Source organism: Uloborus diversus, chromosome 6 (assembly GCF_026930045.1).
Source record: "Uloborus diversus isolate 005 chromosome 6, Udiv.v.3.1, whole genome shotgun sequence".
NCBI lineage: Eukaryota > Metazoa > Arthropoda > Arachnida > Araneae > Uloboridae > Uloborus > Uloborus diversus.
The window spans coordinates 109,373,444-109,390,299 of NC_072736.1; the positions used below are offsets into that span (position 1 = coordinate 109,373,444).

Genomic DNA, 16,856 nt, shown 5'->3' on the forward strand with positions numbered 1-16,856 from the left:
TCTTAACTTTTTTTACTAAAGGTCTTCGAAACTCCGGAAGAAATAATTAATAATCCGGAATAAGACAGGTGAGGGGGCGTATGTTTGAATAAAAAACAAAAATACAGCCACTTACGGACGTTTCTATCTGTGTAACCGTCTTTTATGTATTTAAAATTATAAAAATAGAATTTATTACGAGTTTTAGAAATCTGAAAATTTAGAAACTACCCACTCAATATTGATGTTTTGAGTATTAAAAATGAAATCTACATCTAGTTGTATGCCCCCAGGGGCGTGCGCAGATATTTTAGGGCCCGTTACAACTGACTTTTCTGGGCTCCATCCACATTGTTTACCCCTTTATTTTACCCCTAGTTTTAAAAATATTGTGCCCCCTTCAGGTTCAGGCCCTGGCTGACAGATGTACCTTCTCCCCCCCCCCTCTGTGTACGTCCCTGTATGTCCCCCTCCTCCGATCAAGATGAAGCTACGTGACGTGTCGCTGATGGAGAGGAGCTTCTAATCTATATGCCCTATCCATTTGTACGGAATACATATGCCCTAAGATTTTCTGACAATTTTCTCATTCGCCGCCGGCACAAATATAAACCATAGTATTTATGTGATAAATTCACTACCAGCTATAGTAGACTTTAATCAATAATGTACTTCTGCATCAATACTGAAAACAAAATGAAATTATCATTACCTTTTGAAAATATCGTTATAAGATTGAATTTATTGTTGCAACTACATATTGGCGATTTTGCCACATGGGGGTTACGACCGAATTGTGCGCTTTCAGCAATGTGATGATGAATTTCCTAAAAAGCAAACTTTTTTTCGCATAACAATTACATTACTTCATGAGCCTTACTGGTCACAATTATAACTGCCTTCCAACAACAAAATTACCATTCGATCTGAATCTAGTAAAATGGCTATAAACCAAAAACGTTCGAAGATAGAGCACATGAAATTCTTCAAATACTTGAATCTATGTCAGAGTCATGATAACAGAACATATAGAACAAGTTTGATAAAACAGGAAAACCTCGGTTAAATTTTCGAACAATGGAAGTGCTGTGCCTAGTTCTGCGTTAAGAAGGTAAACTTTTTCAGTTGACGGAATTGCTGCGACGTCCAGCCAGAGAAATCCCAAACCAGAACCATTCGATATTGTCCTCTGCTTGCAGCAACTGTATAACAAAGCGTAAGGTTGGGAAGTGCCATAAAACAAAGAGTTTCATATCAAAAATAGTTATCAAATTTCTAACTCGGATCTATGTCAGAGTTATAAAAACCAGAAAAAAACCAAACCTGGTTTGATAAAATCGCAAGACCTTGAATATATTTTGGCACAATTGAAGTACAGCCTACTTGTAAAAATTAGATTCACTGCCAGGTAATAATATTGTAAGCTACCCACGCATGGGACGAGACCACATGAATACCAGAATTCCCAGAGATCTTTAATGGCGTCACGGGTGAGCTACTCCGTCCCATCAACCCACAAGAAAGAAGATCATAGCTTCTAAAATGTGATGTTGTAGGCGACTTTTACAGTAGTCATGCTTGAAGCTGTAATGACGAGGAGAGTTGTCAGCCATCTTTCAGATGGTCGTACATCAAAATGATAGTCCACTCTATCGTACTGTCTTGCAGAGCGTAAAATGGCAAACATAAATATTTCCACGTAGCCATGAAAATTATCTCGATTATGGTAATTTAACCGGTCAGCTAAAGTAGTGAGGTAGTTGTCTTTGCTTCAGTGGCCGTTATGAAATGCATTGAAGAATGGTTTTGAAAGCTTTCGAGTGAAAACAGCTCGTGAATATGCAGACACACAATTAGCAACACTCAATCATAGACTAATAATAAGAGTAGACCGAGCTTTCTCATTCTTGCTGATGAAGAAAATTGGTTCATAGATGTATCATGTGACTGGTGGAAGGGCTTGGCGAAGACTTTGGCAGCATGGTTGCTAGATGGAAACATTATCTATAGTTTGGCACTCGACATGTATTTTAAGACGCAATGTGTTTTCATTATAATTTTTTTCCAGGTGCTGAAATTGAACTGCTTTTCTTTTAGTTATGCATTATTTTGACATTAGTAATTAATTTTTGATCACAGTTTTCAGTAACTTTTATTTCATTCGGAACTGCTACGTCAGCGTTGGCGTAAACGTAATGGCGTAAACGTTTTGCGTCAAGGTAAAAATGTACTAATCGGTATCTTAAATTGAAATTGTAGGTAAAAATCTTACCGTTTGCCGATTCTTTTTGGGTGCTTGTATATTTAATTACTTAGAGAGTTATTGAAATTGAATAAAGAAAATGCACAGTACTATCTAAACGAAAAACTCACTATATTGACAAAATTTTTACAACTTAGAATAACAAATTGACAAATCGGACTCCATTAAAGATCATTCTTCCGTGTTCCATCAATTCAATTTATTTTATTTATTGTTGATCGTCTGCTGCGATCAACGCCCGCTGTTGCTAGGAAATCCACTAGTCACATGGTTTGGTTTATGAGCAGCAAAAGGGTTGCCATAGCTCGGTCTACTCTTATTATTAGTCTATGCACTCAATTTAACGAATTCTATCGCCATAACGAGGCTTGAAAGCTTGAAAAAGAAAACTTTACCTTTGAAGCAATTTCTTGATGTTTATGGCAACTGTTTGCAGTGCCGGATCTCCGATTTTTCTAAGCCAGGGTCGAATTTTGAAACTACCTGTCATCCTTACGAATCTTCTTGCAAGTTTTAACACCTATAGTTCGGGGCAAACTTAATCTGTCAGCATTGTGAAGGCTACGCCAGCCTAATCACAGCATTACGATGCTGGCAGGTAAGGTTTGCCCAACTATAATTTCAACGAAACAGACAGAAAAATAGGATGAATTTGTCGCCCTCTAAAAGTTTCCGGCTTGCTACCCTATAGATTCCGCACTACCTGTTTGAAGCAAACTAGTCAGTTTCTATTACCTGTTTCTGATCGATGCTTAAACCACAATACGAGTCCCTTCTGTGAATTTTTGGAAATTTAAAAACCCATTTTCCTTTCTGGGAGGAGGGGGGGGGGGGATACTTCTATCTACTTTGAAATTTCATTATTGACCACTTGCAATGAGAAAAGTTTTAGTTCAACTGCAAGTTTCTCATTCAGAAGTAGATGCCCAAAAATGAATTTGCTCTCTACAGTATAATCTTCCACTCCACGCACTAGATTGTTAACCGTCACTGATTCAACCGCTTAATTTATATGCTAACTAGATTGAAGAAATTTAGCGACATGACTACGTTTCTGATTTTATATCTTTTTGAAGGAGTTCGCGTGGGAAAATATTAGGACTAATAAGTGCTGCTTAATGTATTTGGGTATTTTACATTTCTCATAAATTTTGGCAGGTAAAAAGCTAATAAATAGAGAATAAATGTATTTAAAGTAATTTTTTACTAAATAAATATCTACAGCGTGCTTTTGTCAATGATTCTTTCGTTATTTTACATTAGTTACAAGCGACTGAATGCTCAATTCGCTTTTTATGCCATTTTCCTTTTTATTCAAGGATTGCCGCCTTCGGCCGCGACTTTAATAAATTTGATGGTGGTATAAAAATTATTTATATTCATTTTTTATATACCTGAATATCAGGGGTGATTTTGTGCCGGAACGCAGCTTCGGTACTGCTTTTCGGAAAAATAAATTTCCGTTATCACATTAAAGTGATCACAACTCAAGATTCGATTGTCATTCTGGTACTAGAAAGTTGACGAATTCATCGCTGTTGCACCTTTTTAAGCACTTTTGTTATACTTGGCCTGATTGTCACGGAGTAATCTGAGATCAACTTTTGCTTATATTTCAGCAACTAGATGACTTAGAGACTTCTGGATTTCACTCAATGATTTGCTTAATCTTAAGGTACAACTTAATGCTGAAAAATTAAAATTCTGATATAAAATTATTATTTCGGTTAGGACGGAAAACAGCAAATTTCATGTAATTTCCCAATTAAAAGTTTAAATATAAACGCCATTGTTACAAATTTTGTTGTCTTGCAAATGTAATGCTAATAAAGGCTTCTCTGGAGCAAGAATGAAATTTATTCACTGACGTTGCTTTCTTAGGGTTTTTATCCTCATCTATGCCAATAATCGATACTGTTCAACCACGGATTGTATGGAAAGGCAGACATCCGGTTTACAGGCGGAAATGGACGTATCTATTAGTTTGAAGGGACGTCCTTGTTTGCAGATGTATTTTAGCCTCTAAATTAAGCAGAGTTTCATTCAAATAAGCGGAACACGAGAATCAAATTTTTACTTTTCCCCCTCATTCAGAAGGACTTGTCTTAATTGGACGGTTGCCAATTCCATACAATCTGTGGTTGGACAGTAACGGGGCTAAGTAAAGAGTGACACTTGGATTTTGATCACAAGTAACTTGTACGCTGTGAACCATTCTTTTGCTCATATCTCAGCAACTAGGCTACTTAGAGACTTCGGAATTTCACTAAATGATTTGTTTAATCTTAAGGTACAACTTAACGCTAAAAAAAAAGAAAGAATTTTGTTTGAAAACGAAACACTTTAAAATAACAGAACTTTTTAAAAAATACTAAGCACTTAACATAATGCACTCAAAAGGATAAAATAACTTTTCTGGGTCAGAAAGGACAATTTAAGTATTCCTGTAGTTTTCAATTATTCCAAAAAAAAAAAGACTTCACAAACGAAGAAAAGTTCGCTCAAGTCATTTCAAGCCGAATTTTCCCATTAAGAAAAATATGCATGCTTCAACAGTCAAACTTATGATTGAAAGCTAGATAATGATAAAGCTTTCTCTACATAACTTGAGCCGCACTTTTCTTCGTTTGTGAAGTCTTTTTCTAGGAATAATTGAAAACTACAGTTGTCCTTTCTGACCCAGAAAAGTTTTTTATCCTTTTGAGTGCATTATGATAAGTGCTTAGTATTTAAAAAAAAAATCTATTATTTTTTCTTTCTATCATTCTATATCTAATCAATCTCTATCTCAATACATATCTATTTCTCTGTAATTATCAATCTATGCCTACCTGTTAGTAAGTCTTATTTATTTTCAGTCCTAAAAATATCAAAACCTGTTCGTAAAAATTGTCGACACACGTGGTTTTGGTTGGCTGGAGGCTTCTTTTTAGTATGTATTACGGACTGACAGACAGAAAAAAAAACATCGTTTTTTTTCTTTAATCTTGCTCTCTCTCGTCCAAGTTCAAGAGAGAAAACTCGAATTGAAGGTTAGTAAGGCGGAAAGATTAAAGGCGTAAAAACGACTCAACATTTCTTTTCAAAAATCACAACAAAAACCAAATACCAGTCTAAAGCTTTCCACTGAACATGTAATTTTCTCTTACCACAATCGTTTTATTAATGAACAGGGCTATTTTCCCACCATTTCGGATGGTCAGCAGCGGATGTTTTTTCTCGCACCACCGCCACACCTGTTAAGATCTACTCATTATAATGGTTTTCTCGAACTTTCGCGCTATTTTTAAAGCAACGCGTTTTTTAGCATTTAGACAACGACTAACTTAAGACTTTCAACAATGCTCCGAGTTTACAGTTACAAACGAAAATGGTCATTCTGAAACGAACTGGTTACAAATAAAGTACGGCGTTGAAATTTTTTTTGTGTAACAAAAGACACTTTTTTGCACCATATCAAATTAACTGATATGATAATTTAACAAAAAAAAAAAAAAAAGACCAATCTGGAATGAATAGGTTGCATTAGCGAAAAAAAAAATTCGTGTCACAAAAAGCACTCTGCACCACATTGAAGAAATTTATACAAAATTAAAAAAAAAAAAAATCAAACATCCCAAACATTGCACGAAAAGAATTGAATTGCTCGGTTCAAGAATGTGATATGCCATATGATGGGAATTTTTCAGTAAGCTATAAAATAATTGTAGAATTTTTCAAAGGTGTTTTACATTCTATATTCTGCAATACTAAAACCAGATATGTTTTTCGTCAAGTGACATAATCCATTATCATGTTTATTTCCATTTTAGTTATGAGAAACAAAAATTTTGATCGAAAAGTCACTCCTTGTGGCTTGTCACATTTCTGCCCCGAGCCTTTCAGCTGAAAAGCACTATAGATAGACTCAACTCTTAAAATGTGTAGTCATGAAAAAGAATTGATCCCCAGGAGTTAAAAACTCATTTCTCAACTTTTTTGAAGCTAAGAAATAAGTCCCGAGTCAACTTTTCTAAAGTCACACATGACACTTTCTTTGGAAGGAGTCTGAATAAAGGAATGACCTTTAAGGAGGGTGTATTACCTTCTGCCGAGGATATTTGCGAGATCCCTTTCCCTGAATAGTTTACCAGAGCCTGCAACCCCTACTTTGTAAAATGCAGAAGATATCTAAAAAAATGCGAAGGAAATACCTTAAAATGCAGAAAATTTTACGCGGCATTTTTTACGTACATTTAAAGTAATTAAAAATCAATTATCTCAGTATTATGACATACTATTTAAAATCATTTTCTTTTGTCATTCTCATTACAAATCATATGACAACAAAGACGTTATTCTAAAAAAAAATCTTACAAAAATTATTAAAAACAAATAGTTATAAAATTTAGATCATCTTTTGTCGAAAATTATTATAATACTAGCTGCGTGCCCGGCGTTGCACGGGCTACCTAAAAAATGTAAGAGCAGTCCAGTTGATGCTTTTGTAGTACACTGACACTAGTTTCTAGACAAATGTGTCAGGGGCTGTAATAAATGCACTGAGAATCCTACTGGTCAGAAAACAAATTGCAGTAAAATTATAAGCTTGTCATTATTTTCCGTTAAAACACAAAATATGATGTCTTAATTGAATATTTATGACTTGAATTTCTCAATGAGGTTGTTTCCTTTAGTCAAAAGTAATTAATTTGCAGATTACGGCAAAATAATCGAAAAGTAAACAACTTAAACACCCTGATTACAGGAAAAGCCTTAAAACAAAAGCCTAATTTCATTTCTTTATATTCGAGAAAAAAAAATGGCAACAGATCTTTCATCTCAATGATTTTCTTCACCCGCTATACATTGTAATAAAAGCGTTGTTGCGGAAAGTTGAGATGAAGCACTGAATAATAATTTGAATGGAGGAAAGCCTTCGAAAAATATGGATTTTATTTTGAAATCAAAGAGTCATAATTAATAGTTTTTAATTGATATCTCCGCTCATTATTATCGGAGGATTATGTTAAATAGCCAAACATGAAGACGGGAAGATGACGAATCCATCGATACCTGGTTCGATGGTCAGTTCACTGTCGTTCGGGAGAAGAAGCTTGGACATAGATAGATAGATAGATAGATAGATAGATACTCAGATTTTATATGTATAAGATACAGTCGCATCCCGACTTACGGAAGGGATGCGTTCCAACACCCCTCGGGTAAGTCGAAATTTTGCGTTGTGGAAAAGTGTTGTGTGAATGATTTTTTTAATTAACATACTCAAACATTTTAGACATTTTTAAGTACCTTTTAAACTGTTTTAGACCATTTTTAACTATATATTACCGTTTCTTACATAAGTAAATATTATTAATTATATTTATAACTCAAAATTTGAAGATGATGATTTATGCTGCGCAATTTTATCGTTATTCTGATATATTTTTAAATACAGTAGTTTCGCATTTACTTTTGTAACATTTACATCTATTGGTAACACCCCTGTCCCCTCTTTCAGTCTCTATAATCTATAATACAAGAGCCGATTCCAATTTCATATTGTGAGCATTATGTTTAATGCGAGCTTCATATAAAACTAAGGTCTGGACTTATACGGGGATTGCCTTCTCTTGACTTTTAATTCACTCATACCTAATCGTCGTGCTACCCTTGACTCACTTTCTGGTTGTTCAAGCGTATTAAGAATCTACCTTTTCTTATATTGTCGCAAACTTTCGCTTTTTGTTTTCATTTTCAAACTTTAGATGAAACAGCGTGCCTAGGTGCTACAATATTTCATCGCCTTTCATATTTAGAATAAATAAATGAAAAATGAGGAATGGTGATTATACAAACTTATAAAGCTATGTTTGTAGTGCGGTGTGTGGGAACTTGCGCAGTCAAGTGATGCTGCAAGGATGAAAGATGGTCTTTGATGAAAGTACATTCACGAAGTCAAATTTTAGAAGTGAATAACAAAGCCGAAACTTTGCATCACGATTCCTTTCCAAACATTTTCGTGTTGAGAGCGAGAAGTTCGCTTTAGCTCTAAAATTCGTTGTTCCTGAAAAACTCGCGTTATAGCCATTTCGCGTAAGTCGGAACGCGTTGTACTGTTTGACCACGGATTGTATGTAATTCGGCAATCTGCCAAGTAAGGACTATTCCATCTGAATAAATCTAGCAGGGGAGAAGGGAAAATAACGATGGGATTTTGATGCACGCGCTGTATAATATCACTAGTGCCTTATTCATTTATTGCATTCTCAAAAATAAAATAAGAGGAAACAAAAGTAGTTACCCTGGAAACAACAAAAAGAAAATAAACTATTTTCATTTCGTTCAGGAACGTAAAAGCAAAATGGTAAGCTCAAAACTTGGTTGTTAATAAATAAATCAATTAATTTTTGCCGTGAGAATATAGATCGAATATACTTTAGATTTAAAAAATGTTGTTGTGAGCAAATTTTTATTTTTACAAAACTAAGGATAAATAATAGAAAGGCAAAAGTGCACATATGAAACAAACTAACATCCCTATAAACTAATAGATACGCCAATTTCCGCCTATAAACCGGATATTAGCCTTTCCATGTAATCGATGGTCAAACAGTAACGGTAGTCGACAGTACTTTCATGTGTAACACAAATGAAGAGTAAATACTTGTTAATAAAACAAATTTATTTCTTGTTCAAGGAAGCAGCCCAAAAGGCGGAATATTCGATCATCAGCGCGAAAAAGCGGAAAATAGAAACTAATTACGGTAAGCTGCCGCAAAATGCGGAAGGGTTGGCAGGTCTACTCTATCACACCTCGGCAGCACAAGTGGCACATAACTCAAAAATTAATCGGCAAATAAATTTTTCATTCATTTGTCTTGCATATTGCAACCAATTTTCTCTTATGTTTCTAATATTTCGACTCCGTTTCATCCGTTAGTCTTTTAAGAACAATAACTAATATTTGTAACCTCGAAATAGTTTTTCAAAACGATTCCGAAGTTTATGTACTGGCTAAAATGCCTAAGGCATGCTCTCGAGGCGTAGGTAGAAATTTATTCAAAAATAATTGGGAAGACATTGTACAAAGGCAGTATCATTGACAAAGGGCTAAACGTGTTAGGAAAGCAAATGATATCATTTATTTTTCTTCCAATAAATGATTAAACGAAGAAAGACGGAAGGATGCAAAGCCTACATTTAAAGCACTAGTCCTAACATTGTTTTATTAGCAAACAATGTCTACCGTAATTTCTGAACTAAGATAAGATGATTTTCAAGGCGTTGTGAGATTTTATAAGCAAGAAATTCATTTTTTCTTAATAACTAGAAAGTCGCCCGTCAAGGTATGACGGGTGAAAATTGCTTCTACTCTTCTACATTTGAACGAAGCCATTGCCTGTTTGGTGATATTTTGACACTTGCATTTGTAACCCTAACTCCAGTGGATGAACCCTAAACTCCAGTAGGTAGCGTTCATTGTTGACCATTCTTTCGTTTCTTCATTCCCCTGAAACGAGTCTTACCAGTAAAACAGTTACGTTACCGGATCGAGTTCAGATTAGTCACAAAGCCTTTCTCTGCATGTTAAACATTACCAAAACATTATCAAATTATCGTGCCGTGTGACTCGAGTTTCATTGTTGAAACTCGCGGGTTACTCGATCATTGGCTATTATTTATATGAGGACGCGGTGTATCATCTATGGTGATTCTTAAGTCAGAATGCAGTTAACTCTACTGTAGTGAAACCTCATTTATCAGGACAATCCGGATAAACGAAAATCCGGATAATCCGAGTGAGTAACATAAGTAATAAGCAAAACACATTCTCAAATGAGCAAACTTATCTTTTATCACAGCAAAAAACATTGTTTTGTAAAAACTTACATAGGATCTGTATAATTTATAGTTCAACTGCAGTGGTCATCGGATTGATGCCCCAAGTGCGCCATGTGGGTTTGTTAAACTACTAAATGTATTTTTCATTGTTACCTACCCAAAGTTACGCATTTAATCAAAATAAAGAGCGAATTTTAACGTATTTATTGTTTCTTTCTTACTATCATGATTAAAAGTTATTGAGTGAATATACTTTTTTTAACAATAGAAATTTTATCCGGATAATCCGGAGATCCGGATGAATGGGGTCCGAACAAACAGGGTTCTACTTACTTATAAATACATATCCCCCACCCCCCTTCCTGTCTGTTATCTATCTTTCTAACTACTTGACTTCGTTTTAATACTGTTCAAGAGGGGGGGGGGGGGGAATATCACTTTGAATTTTATTAGGTAGGGTAGTCCGACCAATAAATGAACCCTTAAGCAGTGAACACCACGTCACTACCCATTGAAATATTTGGATTTTTATTGCATAAATAATTTAAATTGAATGTAAATTGGTTTCGAACCCCCTTTTCTTTTGATGAGTCCCCCAAACCCTAATGTGAGTTTCTCCAAACGTGTTTTTTCCCCCAATTACAGCACCGCACTTGAGCTCAATTTCATTAACCGAAATTCATAATATCGTTTTAAACTTTAGTATTTAACTTATTACTTCGACATTAACAACGTATTCATTGATATGCAGTGCCAGATCTTGAATTTTTCCAACCCGAGGCAAATTCTAAAACTCACTCATCTTCCTTATATAATAATGAGAAGTTAATGACTATATCTAATCGGTACAAAAGCAGAAATTGTCTAGTCATTTCCTTTTTGAAATCGGAAAGAAGGAAGTTTCTGTTGCCAGTCCATACAAGGGCGCCCAAATGCAAAATTTTAAGAGGGGGGGGGGGGCTCAAAAATTTTCCCCATGAAACCGATTTCAGTACATATTAGAGACATTAAAATTTGACATTTTTGACAACTTATTCATTAGTGGCTGGAAAAGAAATTTTTATACATTTTGGCAAAGAAAAAAATCACTAAAAGCAAGGAAGTTCTCATTTCTAGGTGGGGCTTGAGCCCCCACTTACCCCCCTGTATGGGCGCCCTTGAGTCCATATAAAAAAAACTTGTGTTCAAAAATGTGCTCACTCCAGGGCGGACTTCCCTATAGTGAGACGGATTGATAATCGAGTTATATTTTTTACGGAAGAAATTAGCTCCCGTAGAATTATGAGCAAGTTGAATAAATGCACTCAGCATTCAAATACTAAATAATTAGTGGTTCTAGTCGGCAAATGATTTGTAACGAAGGCAGTCGTATGTACGAACTAATAATAAGTGTATTTGCATCATTAAGTATTGTATCCATGGATGGATTCCATTGCTATTCTATAAATAGCATCTGAAGCGCAGAATGTTTGCATCTTTAACACCTGTATAACAAAAAGTACGTAGTGCTGTATTCGCTGCATTTCAACAGCAAACTGCATCTTGTTTTAATCACCGTCAGAGAAAAAAATATATACAATAAAAAACGTATCGTCAAATGCGCTTCAGAATTATTGATCACCATTCTATTTCTATATTGTTATGTTCGTATAATTATAAACTAGCCTCAAGTGAGTACATTAGCTTCGGTCATTTCGTGTCAAATCAACAAGGCACTCAACCTGACCATCTTACTCTTTTGCATCTTCAAGTTAAAATAGATATTTTTAAAAATTCATTTAAAAATTGATGAGTAATTATTTTTTGAAATTCGCTAACAAGCTTTTTTTTTTTTTTTGGTTGCCGACAATGATTTGAAAATTATGTAACTCAAGTTCTACGGAAGCTACGGAGTTGTATAAGAGCTCAATTTAAAGACAATTGCATACACTTTAAGTTGATATGCAATTTAAACAATTACGCGACTAAAATGTTTTTCTCAAAATTTAAAAATACAAAACTTTTTGTGACAGAGTTCTAAAATATTCTGAAAAAAAAAAATATTTGAACTTCATTAATGAATGTAACTAAAAATTTTCTGATCGGAACCATATAAAGAGATCAGCAGAGATAAGCGTATCTATCCATTAATAACGCAAAATTAAAAATCCCACGATGTTCCCACTGTCTTTCCTTTCTCCTTCAACGCCTCTTCAAATATGATTGGGTTCTGAATATCCAACATAATCTCTTTAATGAACCTGATGAACATTTTAATTTCTAAATAGTTATTTTTTGTTGCACCTGATCGTAATCACGGAGGAATTTCTACCAAATAAAAAGCCGTAACCCTATAATCTTTATGAAAATTTATTTTCACGCGTAAACAAACTGCATTCCGTCTAGTGTGAAAAAATACACATAAAATTAAATTGAAATGTTTGCGCTTGGTAACTAATTTAGATATTTGGTGCGTCTGTCTAAATCGTCCACCTATTACCTCCACTGAATATCTAACAATCGTAAAACAAATATTACTGGTATCTCGTAAATACATTTGTTTTTCATTAGTGGTGCCGAGCCCTTTTCTTTTACCCGAGGACCGCGCTTCATACTGCGATGAATATCACAGGACACGTGTAAAATTTAAATACATTGAATTACAATCTAGATAGCATGGGCTAACGCGGAACGAGAAAGGAAAGTACAGACCAGGAATTGTCATTACTACATACTTCCATGAAGGTTTCTGCTAACAACATAAGCTGTATCGTTACTAGAAATCTTAATGGAAGCCCAGTTTCCTAGAGATTTTCTAGTAAAACGAGCATTTTTTTTTTTTTTTTACAGTGCAGTGAAAAGTATGATACTGCTATTAAGGAGCGGAGAGATTAACTAAACTGCTATTTCTAAATTTTAAAACTTACTAAAACAATCCGCAATATTTTGAGAACACCAGGGGTCTGTCCAGGATTTTACACAGGGTCCGTTTTTTGTGAAAAATCAAATAATTTTGTGAAAAATGAATTAATTTTTTGAAAAATCAAAAAATTTCGCAAAAAAAAAAAAATTGTTAAAACGAAATTTTAGAATTTAGAGATGGCACAAACTGCATCAATTAAACTTAGAGCTGAGTGTTTTCCTCTTCTATGACGAGAAAATCATTCTGGATTTTTTTCTGATATTTGGCGGGGGGGGGGGGGGTGGCATCGCTCATTCAAGTATCAATATATATCTACAATTCTGCATTATGTTAAATTATACTAGATATATTTCTGTACAGTATTTAAAATAATAGTAACAAAAATATAAATAAATAAAACAAAATTCAGAATAGAGTTCAGCATTCAACTTTTTGACCCAAGACTCTTAAAAAGCACAGAATTTCGTTTAAAACTTATAAATTCCGTGGTTTTAACAAAAATAAAAAGATATTTCAATTGTTTACCTCTTAACAAAGCGTAATAATCATCAAAAATTCGAAAAATCGGATTCCCATAGCGGATGCAAAGAGATCGCAATTCTCAAAGTGAAGGCATCAAAAGTATAAAAACGGCTTGTAAAAGAAATATTTTTGATAAAATTATTTTAAAATTGCATTTTAGAGTCCTATGATAACATATCATTAATATCTGTGGACACAGTTGCCCCCCCCCCCCCAAAATAATAATAATAAAATAAAATAAACCATCTATTCAGCATTTTTATTTTTGACTCATTACAGAAAATGGAATTTTGCTTTAAAAACTTGAAATGAGAGTTAAATAAAGAGACTTTTCATTTATTTGAATCCTAATAAAGCGAAGTTAGCTTGAAAAAAGAACAAAATATGATTCTCATATCGGATGTTAAAAGATTGCATTTTTCAAAATGTAGACATCTAAAGAAAAAAAACGGTAATTAAAAGAGTTTATTTAAAGTTAATCATCCTTGTTAGCATCGGAAAATCAAAACCCATATAATTTTCTCCCAAAGTAACAATCAAACATCGCACCGCACCGTAAAAACGCAAATATTGACAAGCCGACAAAATGATGAGAATATTTTCTAATCAAGTCATTATAAAGGTTCAACGCCAGACGCTAAGTGGTGATAGTTTTGAAGTTGGTAACCCTATCTGAAGCGATCATATTTTTTCCTCACCCTTACTATCCCTTTGCAGTTCTAAGTTCATTTCGCAGATATATATTATTGTTGTTTATTAAATCATGAGCGGAGAAAAGTGCTTACCAATGATTTTTCAAAAAAGTTGACAACAACACCGCTGCTAATTAGCTGTGATAAAACAAACAACCATTATATTTATTTGGCAGTAGCAATTATTTATCTCTTGCAGGAGCATCGCAAGAGTGCCGATTTTTTCTTTTTTTCAAAATTAGCCGATTTTGTATAAGCTGATCCCTCTCATTTGACTTAAAAAAAGGTGCCAAAAATTATTGATTTATACACAGAAATATGCGTTATTTTGCTTTCAGATTTGCTCTTTCAACAAACAATTTGTGACAGATCCGATCTTGTTTATCAGAATTTTGTGAAGGGTCCGTTTTGTTTGATCGGGATTTTGTGAAAGGTCCGTTTTGGTTGATCGGATTTTTGTGAAGGGTCCCCTGAACACGGAGTACTCTTTGAGCTTAACTTTTTTTTTTTTCCTTTCACTTAAGCCTATTTTCAGTAGAATAGAGAGTAGTGTATTTTGTTCAGAACAGGCCCGGATCTGCGTACCCGGAAACCCCACCGTGAAGGGGGGGGGGGTGGCACGTCCTTCCTTAAAAGGCCCATCGGTCCAAAAAATTGAAAAAAAAGAAAGAAAATACCTAGCACTAAGAATTATTAACGTTGCAAATATAAAATGCTGGCCTCTGAGGAGGGGCCCCAACAGATTTTCTTGCAGGTAGGCCCAAAACTCACAGATCCGGGCCTGGTTCAGAACCTACTCTTGCTTACATAGTCATTTTGTTTAAAAAATTGAACATTCAATAGAACTTACTGGATGATTCCCTCCCTCGAATTTCCTTTCGGGTGCTTGAAAACTTCACATTACTCCGTCAAAATTATTACAATCCACGCCATTAGCGGAAGAAAATTTCAAATGATTTATCCCAAAAATACATTTACAGCTTAACTCAAATCCATTATTTGAATGTGATACCATTTCAATAATTCTATGCTCCTCGAACAAAAGAAAGATCATCACAGCGTGAGAAGATTCCTTTAAGTGTTGCAAGATAAGTTATTCAAATGTGTGACTTCTATCGGAAGAAAAAAAGTACTTTTAAAAAGTTTTCAAAACTGTAATTTTTAAATTTGCTCATAAAAGAAGTTATATAGTTTTCTGGTGGAAGTTTAATATTTTATCCGTTCCATTTTTTTTTAAAATTATTGTATTAATTTTTCTATACACAATGAAAATAAATCATATTTTCCTGAGCTAAAGTTTGGTATAATGAATGTCCTTTTCTTACTCCACTCATTGCATCTAGAATAATAAGATCCCAAGACATCAGGTCCCGTCATTTCAAATTTTTCTGGGGGGGGGGGGTCGAATGGTACGCATGCAATGTAAATTACACCAGAAAAACAGCAAAACTCTACGCCCATTTACATGGAAATACAATAATTCTTCACAGACAGGCAGGCCCGTCATTTAGGGAGTCAGAGAGGGGGTCAACTGCATCCCTCCCTGGCTCAAGAAGAGTAATGTATTTAAAGGGAGGGGGCGTGGTTTTTAAGTTTAATTTGTATTGAGTATATAACCCAGTGGTACCCTACTTACGGTTCACGAAGCTGATCCGGGTGATCCGTTGTTTTGTTTAATGTTATAAATTGACAAGCACGATTTAATGACAATGTCACAAATTTGGAGGCAAATGTTCAAAAAAATGGTTTCTGAAAAGCATACATTTGATTAAAGAGGCATCAAGTAATTGATAACAACAAATTTTTCTTTGTAATTATCTTTCTTTTTCCATACTTCAACAGGTTGTTTAAAAAAGAATAAAATATTTGGACATTTTACATATGTTCTGGTCAGCGAAAAGGATTTTAGTATGAGATTCAAACCTCGGGCAGAAAAGGGTTGGGCACCACTGGTAAAAGCCCTTTACCCCCTCCCCTCCCTCCCTCTTTCCCCTGAAAATTTGAAACGTGGGTTCTGAAGCCAGGGGAGGGGGTGATTGACCCCCTAAATGACAAGTCTGCAAGTCGTGTTCCATTTGTATGTATTAACTTCATTATTACGAAATGAAAAGAAATCATTGACGACATATGAAAGAGAGAACATTTGTGTTTCTGATTAAAAAAAAAAAAACAATTATTTAAATCGCTCATATAAAATATAAAAAATAAATAAATAAGTAAATGAACAAAATTGAATTTTTCATCACCATTGTATAATTTTAATCTTACCTGAATTTCTTCTGTTATCTCCGTTTCATCCAACAAAATAATTGTACAGTGGTACTTTTTATCCTTTCCACCAAAGCAACCCATTTTAATTAATTAATATTTTACGTATTTCGACTTGAATTATTCACTGTTTATCCTTTCAAGTTCCATTCTTTTTTTCATGTTACGAGACACACACACGCGTTATCCAAATAAAAACATGCTGAAAAAAAACACCTTCAGTTTTCATCGTGAGTACAGGTCATTCTTCCATCCTCGTCACACCTGGTCTAACAGAAGCGAAAACTGTCCAAGTTTTGAAGTGAAACAATGAAAAAGCAAAAAGAGAAGAAAAGAAAAAAAAAAAAAAAATGCAGAAACTGCTAGTGCTGCCATCTGTTAGCAAACGTGATAGGAAACCTGT

The 16,856-nt window shown here is 34.4% G+C and overlaps 1 protein-coding gene across 1 annotated transcript in view; it reads right to left on the reverse strand.

The window, feature by feature from the left end:
• The window catches only part of LOC129224079 (band 4.1-like protein 4), a 173,097-nt gene extending 156,392 nt beyond the window's left edge, over positions 1 to 16,705 (reverse strand). Inside the window, exon 1 of the mRNA XM_054858480.1 lies at positions 16,454 to 16,705. Within this exon, the coding sequence (XP_054714455.1) occupies positions 16,454 to 16,537 (84 nt within the window). The 5' untranslated portion in view covers positions 16,538 to 16,705. The remainder of the gene's footprint in view (positions 1 to 16,453) is intronic.
• Positions 16,706 to 16,856: the final 151 nt, after the last annotated feature.